At 45.7% G+C, this 12098-nt stretch overlaps 1 protein-coding gene across 2 annotated transcripts in view; it reads right to left on the bottom strand.

Annotated features, from left to right (window-relative positions):
• PRKCB (protein kinase C beta) overlaps nucleotides 1-12003 on the bottom strand; it is a 340114-nt gene extending 328111 nt beyond the window's left edge. The window contains exons 1-2 of one of the 2 annotated variants that reach the window (XM_045848918.1): nucleotides 11585-12003; nucleotides 10611-10642 (exon numbers count right to left, since the gene is read on the bottom strand). In XM_045848918.1, the coding sequence (XP_045704874.1) occupies nucleotides 10611-10642; nucleotides 11585-11754 (202 nt within the window). In that variant the 5' untranslated portion in view covers nucleotides 11755-12003. The remainder of the gene's footprint in view (nucleotides 1-10610; nucleotides 10643-11584) is intronic. The other variant, XM_045848917.1, reaches the window with a different exon arrangement.
• Between the last annotated feature and the right edge of the window lie 95 nt (nucleotides 12004-12098).

The following is a 12098-nucleotide window of genomic DNA, read 5'->3' as shown; positions in this document are numbered from 1 at the left end:
TTTCCACAATGATTTTCAAATTGTGCTGACTATGACCCACAGTGAAAAACACATTTTACATGTAACCCAGTTCACACATGCCTAGGCATCCATACAGGAAAGTAAGTTTTATGCAACAATATTTACACTTCCTGAGTCTGATGCATTCCTAGTATCTCCTGTTCTGTTTTTTCCATGATGGTCATCACCTACTAAATGATTTCATGACCCTTTAATGAATGATGATCCACAGTTTAAAAAACACATGTAGAGGAATTCAAGAAAATCCATCCCAGAGTGGAGCTGCAATAAGTTGTAAGGATTAAGGGTAACAAAGGCATTAAAATCACAGAGTCCAGGTTTAGAATACAGGTTGGAATCTCCTGTGACTCAGAAGAGTATGGTCTAAGGGAAGTAAGGTGGTATGATCTCCCTCCTGGTAGCTGGATGACCTTAGACAACCCATTCCCATGTCCTTAGACCTACTTGGATTAAGGATTTCTATGAACGGTATTCTAGTTCTGGCAAGATACAGTTTATGAATATAGATGGCATCTAAATCCGCTCTGTGAAGGAACCAATGCAGCTCTGCAGGCTTACTAATGGTCAAGGAGGCATAGTTTGGAATGTACCCCTAAGAGAGACCTGGAGGCAAGCAATGGACTTCATGGTGCTTCCCCAAGACCCTCCTCATACCTGTGGGGTCAGGATATTCACCCTCAGCATCTGGGAGCATTGAAATCCAACATCTCACAGCTGCATCCTCGCTGGCAGCCCACCCTTGAAGAAGGAAGTGCCTTACCCAAGGTAATGCCACCTTTCCAAGAGCAGCCCACTTGGTGTAGGTTCCTACTATACCAATTCCAAAGGCCATGACAGATCCAGCCACAGGATTGGCTGTGGTCTCTACTACAATGATTGCACCACAATTCAACCTCTCCCTCTCCCTGCTAATGTCAATCCCTTACAGGTATTGTTCTGAAGAGCTACTCCCCCAATAAGCCACCTGTGTGCAAATCTTCATCTTTTAAAGACAAAGTAGCAATGACACTGGTCAGAAATACGGGCAGAGAACTAAGCAAGAATGGTGCCTTTAGGATGTTTTTTGAGGATAATTTGGAGAATTTATTTTCTCATAACTAACATTTAGTGATCAATCACATGTTCTTTGCCTGCCCCATCTCATTCAGTCCACATGGCACCCAAGGAGGTAGGTTCTATGTGATTACCTCCATCCCACAAAGGAGGAAACTGAAGGTTAAAGAAGTTAAGAAAGGTCCCCAACATCTCATGTATGATCATTGCAGGAGATGAGGTCATGCCCTTGACCTCATCCTACTCCACCACAGCTCTATGATCATACATTTGCCACAGTGGATTACACAGATTTACCCACATGTCTGTCTCTTCCTCAGATGCCTCCCTCCCCAAGGGCAGAAGTCTTGTGCTCTGAACCTCAAGTTCTCAGTAGAGTTCCCAGTGCATAGCAAAACCCAATGGTAGTAATGGTAATAATGCTTGTAGTGTTCAGTAGCAGTGGTGGGAATGTTGGTGAAAGTGTTCAGTGATAACGGTGGAAGTGTTTTAGGTGAACTAAGCCCCTTGCTGTGCCCTTTATACAGCATCTCAATATACCCTGCCACTTCCCTAGGAGGCAGGTCCTCCTATTAGGCTTAAGTGGTGAGCACAGACTTAGGAGCTGCCATAGATTCAAGGGCAGTTTCACAGTGGCACACTCTACTTCAGCATGTTTTAAAGAGCTGAGCAGTCAGGAGGGCCTCACTGAAATTGGCCTGGTCAGTTCCCTAAAATGCCACACACAATTTGCAGCTTCTCCCATCCCAGGGAAAGAGTGTGTTCCCCTTTGTTTTTTCATTTCTGGGAAGGCTTGTGGTCTACTCTCACTACGAGAATATGGCAGAAGTGACACTGTGCAAGTCCTAAGCCCCAGCTCCAAGAGGCCCTACAGCCTCTGCTCGTGCACTGGGGAATAGATTCACCACCATGAGGCCAATCTCAAGCTAGCCTGCTATAAGGTGAGCTGCCACCTGGGGAAAGGCCCCAGTTGTTCCAGGCACCCCACTGAGCCTCCAGATATGTGAGCCTGGCCAAGAATAGCCAACTGCTGCCTACACCAGAAGGACCACTGCTGAGTCCATCCCAAATTACTGACCCACAAAACTGGGGCTAAATAAAATGGTGGTTATTTTAAGCCACCAAGATTTGAGGGGGTTTGTTATACAACAATAGATAACTGGGCTGTTAGGTGTCCAGTCAAATATCCAAAAGTAGAATCATGAAAGGATTCTTCTATCGGAGAGATGACAAATGAGCATAAGGAAAGAACTAACTAGGTGATCCTATTCCTGACTCAAAAAGAAGTGTTTGCGATGTGCACCAGCAAGCAGAAGAGATGAGAATTCTGACTGGTTGGAAACTAGAAATTCTGACAAGAACCAGATTGTTCTCATAGCAAAAGCAAGAAGAGAGCCTCTTTATTTCTTTCTTACTAATACAAACAGACTGTCCTCTCTCTGAAACATACCCTCATATGTTTGATAAGATAAAGGGGTCTAGAGTTTCACATCTCAGTTCTCTTGAAGTCAAGTGAAAGATAAAATTGAATACAACACCCCAAAGGAAGTAAAAGAAAACCATGGCTTTGGGGACTGGAGCAAGGTTTACTGGGTTCACTAATACCTGTTTTCTTTTCCTCCTGGACACAGGGCTGGTAGACATATCCCAGGACCTCTTGCTGTTGACAGGGCTCTGTGCCTCAGTTATTGCCAAAGAACATGAGCTGAATATACATTTCTCCAGGCTGTAATGGCTGTGAGATAAATGTGCTTCTTCATGTTCGCTTCCCACCCCCCACCCCAGCAGCCTGATGGAGAAGAACCTGGATACCTGCATGGAAGACCTACCTGACCAGGGTCATCTGCAGGGGTCTGTGCCATGAGGGAGAAATAAATCCCTTTCTGCCAAGCCACAGAGTTTTCAGGACTTATCTGTTACAACAGCTTTCATGGACTCTTCCTAATACCTTAACTAATACAGAACCTTTAAGATGCAAGCCCTTTAAACATAGCTTATGAGCTGAAATTTTCCAGGTATTAACAGATCTTAATTATTGGGTGGGGGAACTGTCACAATGCCCTGGCTTTCTTGTTCTACAGTTTCCAACTGATGGGCAAAACTTGAATAGGAAGCAGATGTCCCCCAAGAAAGCACACGGCATTATCCCTCAATGGGTGACTCCAGATGGATTTCACTTCTGTGTGCAAAATGAAAATCCCAATTGACATTCCTCAGATTCAGCCTTAGTGATTTAAAACTCTGTGCTTTTAAAATATTTTCAGTTAAGTGTAATATACATAACAGAAATGTGGGCATAAGTATAAAGCTCAGTGAACTTTTATAGTCTGACTACACCATGGAACCAGCACCCCGGTCAAGAAAAAGAACATGGCCACCACCCAGGAGCCCCTCTTAGTCCCCACCATCCCCCTGAGGCTTATCACTGTCCTAAACACTATCACCTATATGACTTTCACCAGTTCCTGAACTTCAAGTGCATGCAATCATACAGAAGGTACTTTTCTGTGTCTGCCATTTTTAGCTCACACTGTTCGGGAGTCATCTAAGCTACGTACCTCGTTCATTTTCATTGCTGTGCACCCACTACTCCACTGCTGGTGGGTGCTTACATAGCTTCCAATTTATATGATGTTAAAGAAAATTCTTTTCACTCCAGTCCACCAGGGTCCATGATGAATGAAGGCAGGGACTTCAGGGGAGAAACTGTTGATCTTCACAGAGAAATTGAACAAATCCTGAGGTTCTGTCCAAAGTTAAGACTGCAATGTTCGTGTCCTTCTGAAAATCACTTCCCAATAGGCTCTCATGAGGGCAAATATTTTTGATTTAAACAAAAAATGATCAGAGCTTATAAACTAGAAAGTGATACTCTTTATAAAAATCACAGATAAAGCTATCACAAAACTAGTACCAAAACCCAAATCAAATTACTCCCTCTGTTGAGTCATTTCTCCCCTATACTTTCATTAATATATAACTATTCAAAAGCACATACTGGCCCTGGCTGGCATAGCTCAGTGGATTGAGCACGAGCTGCGAACCAAAGTGTCGCAGGTTCAATTCCCACTCAGGGTGCACACCTAGGTTGCAGGCCATGACCCCCAGCAACTGCACATTGGTGCTTCTCTCTCTCTCTTTCTCCCTCCCTTCCCTCTCTAAAAATAAATAAATAAAATCTTTTTTTAAAAAAGCACATACTATAAATCAAGTGTAGAGCTAGGTACTCTAAAAACAATGAGAAATTAGAAAGATGTAGTCCCTCCTCTCATGAAACTTACACTTTGGTGGAGAAGACAGATACTAAACACTCAAACAATTATACAATTAGAAAATGTAAAAATAACATGGGGTTATGAGATTGTACAAAGGGGGAACATGATTTGGCAGATCAGGGAAGGTGTCTTTGAAGAAGTGTCATCTGAGTTAAGTTCTGAAGGGTAAGTAGGAGGTGAGCAGGGGAGGAGGACAAGGAGTGATTCAAGCTGAAGACAGAGCATATGCAGAGCTCTGCAGTGGGCAGAGGTGCATTATGATTGAGGAAGACCAGTTGGTCTTTAAGTAAAAGATTAAAAGTGAGTAGAAGGGTGGTATAAGGGGAGGCACATGAGAGCCCAGATCAGGCAAAGACTTATAACTCGTGTTAATGATTCTGGATTTAATCTTGTGAAGAACAGAAAGCCCCACCTGGATATCTACTTGAAACAGGAGGTGCCTCACCACTCCATGTGCTAATCCTGCTTCTCTAAGTGCAATCTCTGGCCCAGAGAGAATTATCAATACCTCCAAGCATACATTTTGTCACAAACAAAATAATCCTCCAGGTAACTATCAAAATTTTATAGTTTGCCTATACTATAAAAATGATCCCCATCTTCAGGGAGAGAATGAAGGCCTTCAATTAGAGGGCTTTCCTACCATCACAGTAAGACAAGAGATGCCCTGCCAACCTCCACCTTCACCCAAAGTACTACTTGTCAGCTTCTTCTTCAATCTAAAAGAACCCATAAACATTCCTTCCAAAGAGTGAAGAATTTAAAATTTTAAATTTAAAAGATGAAATGGTCAGAAACCTATTTAAGATGAAATGTCATCAACGTCTTTTCAAAATGAGGAAGCAGATAGGGCAGTCACAGATTTCAATTCAGCTTTCTGATGTTTCTCACACATTAAAGCATCAAACGCCAGGAAACAATTGCATGGAAAGCACTGCGCTTTTCCATGTTCAAATCACCGGTCAACCCCTAGACAGGCACTCCTCCCTCAGAGCCACAATAAGGTGCATCCAACACTCCTGACCACAATATGTAAGCACACTCATTCTTGCATCATCTCCTTGATTCACAAACATTCCTCTTGCTTCCTCAACAAGATTATCAACTCAGTAAGAATAAGGCAGTGCCCAGCCCTAGAAGTAATGGAAATAGAAGCTGTTTATCAAGTACTCCCTCTATGTCAGGTGCTAAGGAAACACTTGATCTGTGCCCTATAAAGGAAATACTTTATTGTTACCACTTATCTCTGAAGACACAAAGCTCAGAGAGTTTAAGTAACATGATTGAGGTCCCATAACAAGAAGTCAAAATTTAAACCGATGCCTCCCTCCAAAGCAAAAACCCTTCCCCAGGATTGCAGCACATGCTCAAAACCATGGGCTGGATCCATGACAGCAGCAGAGAGGGAGCAAAGGAGGGGAGGATGCTTTCAGAAGAAAAAGAAGTCCTGTGGTCCTCTGCATCTAAGGATACAGTGAAAAGAGATACCTTTATTGTCAGAACCATAAAAATGACCCAGTAACCACCTCCCAAAATAGAACCATCAACAATATGACTGACAGGAAAATCCAAATATCTCTTTAGCGTATGAAAATATAGCTTTTTAATATATTAAAAAGTCAAACCATCCAACACAAAGTCCAAAAGCCTGTCTTTTATCCACATAGAACCCACAGGACACATTCAGAATAAGCCAAAAGGTGAGCAGAGTTTCACTCACAGGCCTCTGGGATCTGCTTCTAGAAGGGAGAGAAGTAGAATTATTAAAGCAAGCGCCAGTAACACACAACATGATGTGGTGGCTGCATGTATGCACACACACATGCACACATGCCCTCTTTATGATTTTACTGAGAAAATTCAACCTGGCTTGCAGCATATCATATAAGTCCATACAAAATACCAAAAAGAAAATTAACTTTTGATTAATCTTTAATGGATGTTTTTTAAAAAGTGTATATTCTAATCTGCTTGTGTTAACTACAGACAAAAATTACTTGGATTCTATAGGTCAGATGTTATAAACAGCAATGGTTGGGTTCATGCAACACTTGGAGGTTTTTAAGAATAATTTCTATTAGAAGACTTAAAAACATCTTTTCTAGTCCACACAGAAAAGGGAAGAGCTGCTTTACTCATTGTAATCATCAATGTCTTCATAGTCATAAAATTAGTGCACTGGGTTTTTCTATAGAGTCCATGGGAAGTTTAGATCTTTCTCACAAGGCCCAGGGTGAGAAAAGATATACTTAACAAGCCTGGCTGTCTGGGCCCAGGCACTGAGCTGTGTACTCCCTGGTGTTACCCAAAGCCTATGAAGAAACATACCTGAGAAGAAAACCCATCTACATACACAAAAGAGGCACAGTCATCTAATGAGTTCCAGAATTAACTTTGTCCCATGGTTTCCTGCAGCTAATTAAGTAATAATGATCATCTCACTTGGACTCATTGCCACTTAGGGTGAATACTTCTCTTGCATCACCTCAGTACTCCTCACCATAACCCTATAAGGTAGGTATTACTAGACTCATGTTACAGATGAGAAAATTGAGGCCCCTACAGGCAGATGACTTGCCCAAGGCCACACAATGAGTAGGTAGCACAGCAGAGATTCAACCCAGTTTGATCTCACTCCAACTCCATGCTACCAATGCTGAATCTTGAATCTCTATATTTTATTGCCCCCCTATTTCTACTGAAGTGACTGCTTTTTTAGATTTGTTTGTTTGTTTATACTCACCCGAGGACATTTCTTTTTCATTGTTTTGAGAGACAGAAAAAGAGAAACATCTATGTGAGAGAGGAGCATTGATTGGCTGCTTTCTCATATGCACCCTGATCAGGGATACAACCCACAGCCTTTTGGATTATGGGACAAAACTCTACCTAACTGAGCCACACCAGCCAGGGCTGAAGTGACTTCCTTTAAAAACAAATTTCCTCTTCTTGAAAGTGCAAGAATTTATTGGAGTAAGAGTCTAATTCCACCCAAAGGTTCATCTTAATTACAATTAAAGTACAACTGTAGCTAAAGAATGTCCTAGAGAGAACTCTGCTTTGTTTATCTGAGGGGTCTCACTTCTACTCCAGAAATTAAGCAGATTCATAATAAGGATGCTGAGCCCCAGTCCCTTGTCACCAGAGACATCCTTAAACTGCCTCTTAAACTAAAAAACAAAGGGAGAAATTATGTGGCAGTCTATCCAGAGTTTTTTCCTCTCATGGTACAAAAGCAAGAAAATCTATTCTTAAGCTCTCCTGAGCATGCAGAAATCCATAACTTTCATTGGTTAATGGATGTGGCATCCGTCCTCTTGCCCCATCCCAGCATTCCCAGTTTCCATGAAAGCACAATGGAGCAAAGAGGCTTTAGTAGTTTCCTTGCCTTATGATTTTCCTATACACCTCCCAGCCAAGAACTACAGAGATTGTATCCTCTCTCCCCTTCTGCTTTTGAAATGGAACACCCCACTCACATACACACCCTTGCTTTTAGCAGGGAACATGGCTACTTACTCCTCTGCAGCATGGTGTGGGTATGTCATTAAGTTCTAGCTAAAAGCACAGAGGTAGAAGTATCTTATGGCAACTTCCATAGTGACCATGCCTTTCTTTAGCCTTTCCTTCCAGCTGACTAAAATTGGATGTGATGACTGGATAGCCTAGCATCTATCTTATACCATAAGATCATTGTCAGTCCTGGGATGGTGTAGTGGAAAACTGAAAGGAACCTAGGGCCCTGGGCTCTGGACTCCTGACTTCAGAGTGAGAATAAAATCATATGTATTTTCTATAAATTGTTGATCCCATTTTAATTAGATTGACTTTGAGAGGAAATATGTGATACCAAAAAATACTCCGATAGGGAACTCCTCTATGGTTTGCAAATTAGTCCCAGGTAACTCTGAGCATATCTGAGAATAATCTTCCTCCTTCCTGGATGTCCCCATCCTAAGCATCTCAATTTCAGGGGCTGCCAATTGTCCCTAGCCCCTCTCTGGCTTCTTCTGTCTCCAGCCCAAATGGAATACACTGCCAAAATAGTGACACAGAGTGACCAGATGCTCACACCTACATTCTAATGCTCACCTGACATGCTGGTCCCATAACAAAGCAACCCCTGCAGAGCCAGTCTTCTCTCACACCAGCTGCCCCACCATTGGGGTCATTTGGGAACAACCATAAAAGCTGACATTTTCCGAGTGCTTACTATGTCTAAGCTCTGCTCCACGCGTCTTATATATTGTAACTATTTTGAGCCTCTCAGTAACTTTTTAAGGTAGATACTGTTATTGGACTCATCTTGTAGATGAAGAACCCAAGGTACAAACAGGCTAAATAACATGATTGGGATTCAAACTCACAGTGACCTGCCTGACAGCCTGTGCACATGCCCATTACCCTATGTTGCTTCTCAGGGAGAGGACAAAAAAAAGGCAATGAAAATAAAAAATAGGCACTCCTACTCAAAAACAGCCATATTTCATTAGAAACTTTAATATTCCTTCACTCTCACCACACCAGAAACTTCCATTTTATCCTACTTCAGATATGTCATCACCTGTACATTCTAAAGTGACCTTCCCAATGATTAATAACCACAGAGCAGGCAGGACAGGACAATAGCAGTAAAAATGTTCCAAAGTCATCCATGACCTCAGCATGAGACAAAGACAGAAACCAACTAATGGAAATGAACAGTAGCCCCAAAGATCTTCTACGCATTCTGGCACCAAGACATCATAGGTATTTTGCTTGAGGGATCAAAGTTCTAGGAAACAACCCAACTGTTTGCACCAGTACCTCAGTGTTGGGATTCAGGAAGTCCTCAAGTACAGTGCATGAAACTGGAGGTTTCAGTCTTGTCAGAGAGGCTTGGTGGGTCTACAAGGGTCAGGGGCTGAGCTGGCCATGCCCCAGATCCCAGGTGAGAGGACACAGGGGTCTCAGAAGACAGCATTCTGTGTACCTGTCAATGCCACTTACTTTATTTTTTCCTGGAGGGGGAGGTGCTACAACCAAACTGTCAATCAGGGCTAAGTCGAATCTCTGGCTCTTAAATGCTTTCTTCTCCTGATGTAAAACCAGCTCACCAAGGCAGTGAATGTGCCCCTAAAACACACCTCAGAAATGTGACATTCCTCACCAAATTCAACCACACCTAGCCTAAAATTTAGAAGAGGGTGGTTGTCCTTCCAGATCAGAAGTTACCAACTCAAATGCCTGCAGAGGCCAACAATGGCTGAAGCCTGCATGGTTGATGGAGACAAAGTGGTGAGTGTATAACCTTCTGTGCAAACAGCCACTATCAACTCCAAATGATTATTCTAACTAGAAAGTAGGGCCAATTCTCAGCCCACTTGAAGGTGGAAATTCAGACATGTATGTGAAATCTCCCAGCTCCAAAATGTTCACATTAAATTCAAAATATGTGAGGTGAGAGCAGCAGGGGGGCATAGCAGGGCTAAATGGAAATGAAAAAATACAATAAAAATTTTTAAATAAAAAATAAATTCCAAAACATGTTTGACACTCTAAGGGCTCAACACATCAACAGGTGATTTGGCCCTGGAGAGCAAACTTGCAGCCAGAGACCACTGAGGCCACCTCGTACATGATTAAAAGACACTTGTCAGGTTGGGCCTCCTTGGCTTGGGTCAAGGATCTCATACCAGATGCAAGGACCCACTTGGAGCCCTTCCATATCTAGTCAGAAGATAGAAAAGGCAATTTAAACCAAGATCTGAGAGGTATCCCATCTGGAACCACCTCTTTCAGGAGGCCCAGAGGACAATTGCCATCACCATTCTATGGGACTACACCATCTGCAGAGGTGACAGCGACCTGTAGACACTTCTGTGAGGGAGGAAAAAAGGTAGAACCTCACTCTGTCAGATGAGGAAGGGCAAGTGGGCCACAATTAGGGAGGAGGGGTCCTCCAGAAGCAGGACTGACCAGGCAGGGTAGGTTCAAGAAACTCATTTTAAATCTTCTGGTACTGGGAAGGGAGAAGTGGGGAGGGGATACACTCCTTGGCAGGTGAGGCCTCCCAGCACCACTGGCCTTTCCTGGATGGAACATCACCTGCTATATATAAATACACCGATTAAAAGGACCCTTCCGTGGTGATGAGTCCTGGCTTGGGAAGTCATTCTGACAAACGTGATTCCTTCACTCTCTGCCTAACTCAGTCATTTCTAGGAAGTCGTTTTCACCATTTCTTCCTAAAAAAGGCATACCCAGAGCCCCACAGCCTACCTTGGCACTGGAATCCTTGCTTCCCGAAGCCCCTGCAAAGGCAGAAGGAGGCAAGTCAGGCAGCTGGAGGAGCCCAGCCACCAAAGTCACCCCCCTTTCCCCTGCCCCTCTACCCCAGGTGCAACCTCCCAACCACAGACCAGTGCCCAAGAGTCTTCCGCCTTTGAAGGAGACAGGGAGGGGGGAGGGGGAGCTCGGTGGCATCCCCCACCTCCCCTCAGAAGACAGAAGACAGGCGGCTGCGACCACCAGGTGGCGTTTCCATGGTGGGGGGGCGGGGGGGGGAAGCGGAGGGTAGGCGGGAGATCTGCTGAGATAGCCGAGTACCCTCGGGGAAAGAGAAGAGATAAAGGCGTGAGGAGCACGAAGATGAGAGAGTCCCCCCCGCGGTGGCGGCTTCCCAGGGGGCCTGGGAAGGGAAAATGGGCTCTCCATGCCTAAAAGGGCAGGGGGGAAAAAGAGGTCCACAGGGATGTGAGGGGGAGGTCTAGGAAGTGGAAAGGGGAACCCAGGCCCTTAGGGACACGCAATGCAACGAGAGAGAGCACAGGGAGCAGCCCCAGGCTGGAGACACAGAGAAGGAAAGGAAGCCCCATGCCCGCAGGGAGATAGAGGTTACCCAGGGCTCTGCCCCCGGAAAGGAGGGGTGGAGATGCGGGTGCCGGCAGCCCTGAATGAGGCAACGGGATAGGGAACCCAGGGCAGAGGGCAATCCCAAGGAGAAACAGACTCCTAGGTCTGAGCGGCCCCAGGGCGCTCCGGAGGCAGCAGGGAAGGAGAGGGCAGTAGGCGCCTGGCAGCGGGCCGTCTGGAGCCCAGGCAGAGGCTGGCCACCGGGAAGTCCGGGCCAGAGAGTGGAAGTGGGATAACCGGAACACGGGATTAGCTGGGCTGCTTGTCCCTCTGGGGCGCGGAGGGTTCCCACGCGCGGTGCTGCCCTGGGGACGGGGAAGGCGCCCCGCGCGCGCCCTCACCAGATGAAGTCGGTACAGTGGCTGCAGAAGGTAGGCTGCTTGAAGAAGCGGGCGGTGAATTTGTGGTTCTTCACCTCGTGCACGTTCTTCTGCCGAAGGGCGCCTTTGCGGGCAAAGCGCACGGTGCTCTCTTCGCCCTCGGCTGGCGGCCCCGCAGCCGGGTCAGCCATCTTGCGCGCGGGGCAAGGGAGCCCGTGATGGGGATGGGTGGCCGGGGGCGTGGGGCACCGGCTGCGGCCGGGAGGCGCGGGGAAGGTGGCCGCTTCTGCTGCGGGGCCAGGGCGCGTCCCTGCGCCGCTCTGGCTGCCTAGCGCGCCTAGCCGCGGCTGTCACTCGCCCAGCTGCCACCGTTCGTCCAGCTGCACTTGGCACCGCTGGCCCCAGCTGCGGGGGTGGGAGGCGGAGCCCAGGGATGGCACGCCCCCTCATTTGCATTGCGCTCAGGCCCCACCCCGCTAGCTGCTTTACATATTGGCACCCAGCGTCTGCGGGCCTCTGGGGAAAGCTTTCGAGA

This window comes from Phyllostomus hastatus, unplaced genomic scaffold, assembly GCF_019186645.2.
Source record: "Phyllostomus hastatus isolate PE091 unplaced genomic scaffold, TTU_PhHast_1.1 phas_contig_64, whole genome shotgun sequence".
Taxonomy (NCBI): Eukaryota; Metazoa; Chordata; class Mammalia; order Chiroptera; family Phyllostomidae; genus Phyllostomus; species Phyllostomus hastatus.
Note: the sequence above shows the minus strand (reverse complement) of the source record. Positions and strands in the feature narration are given on the sequence as shown.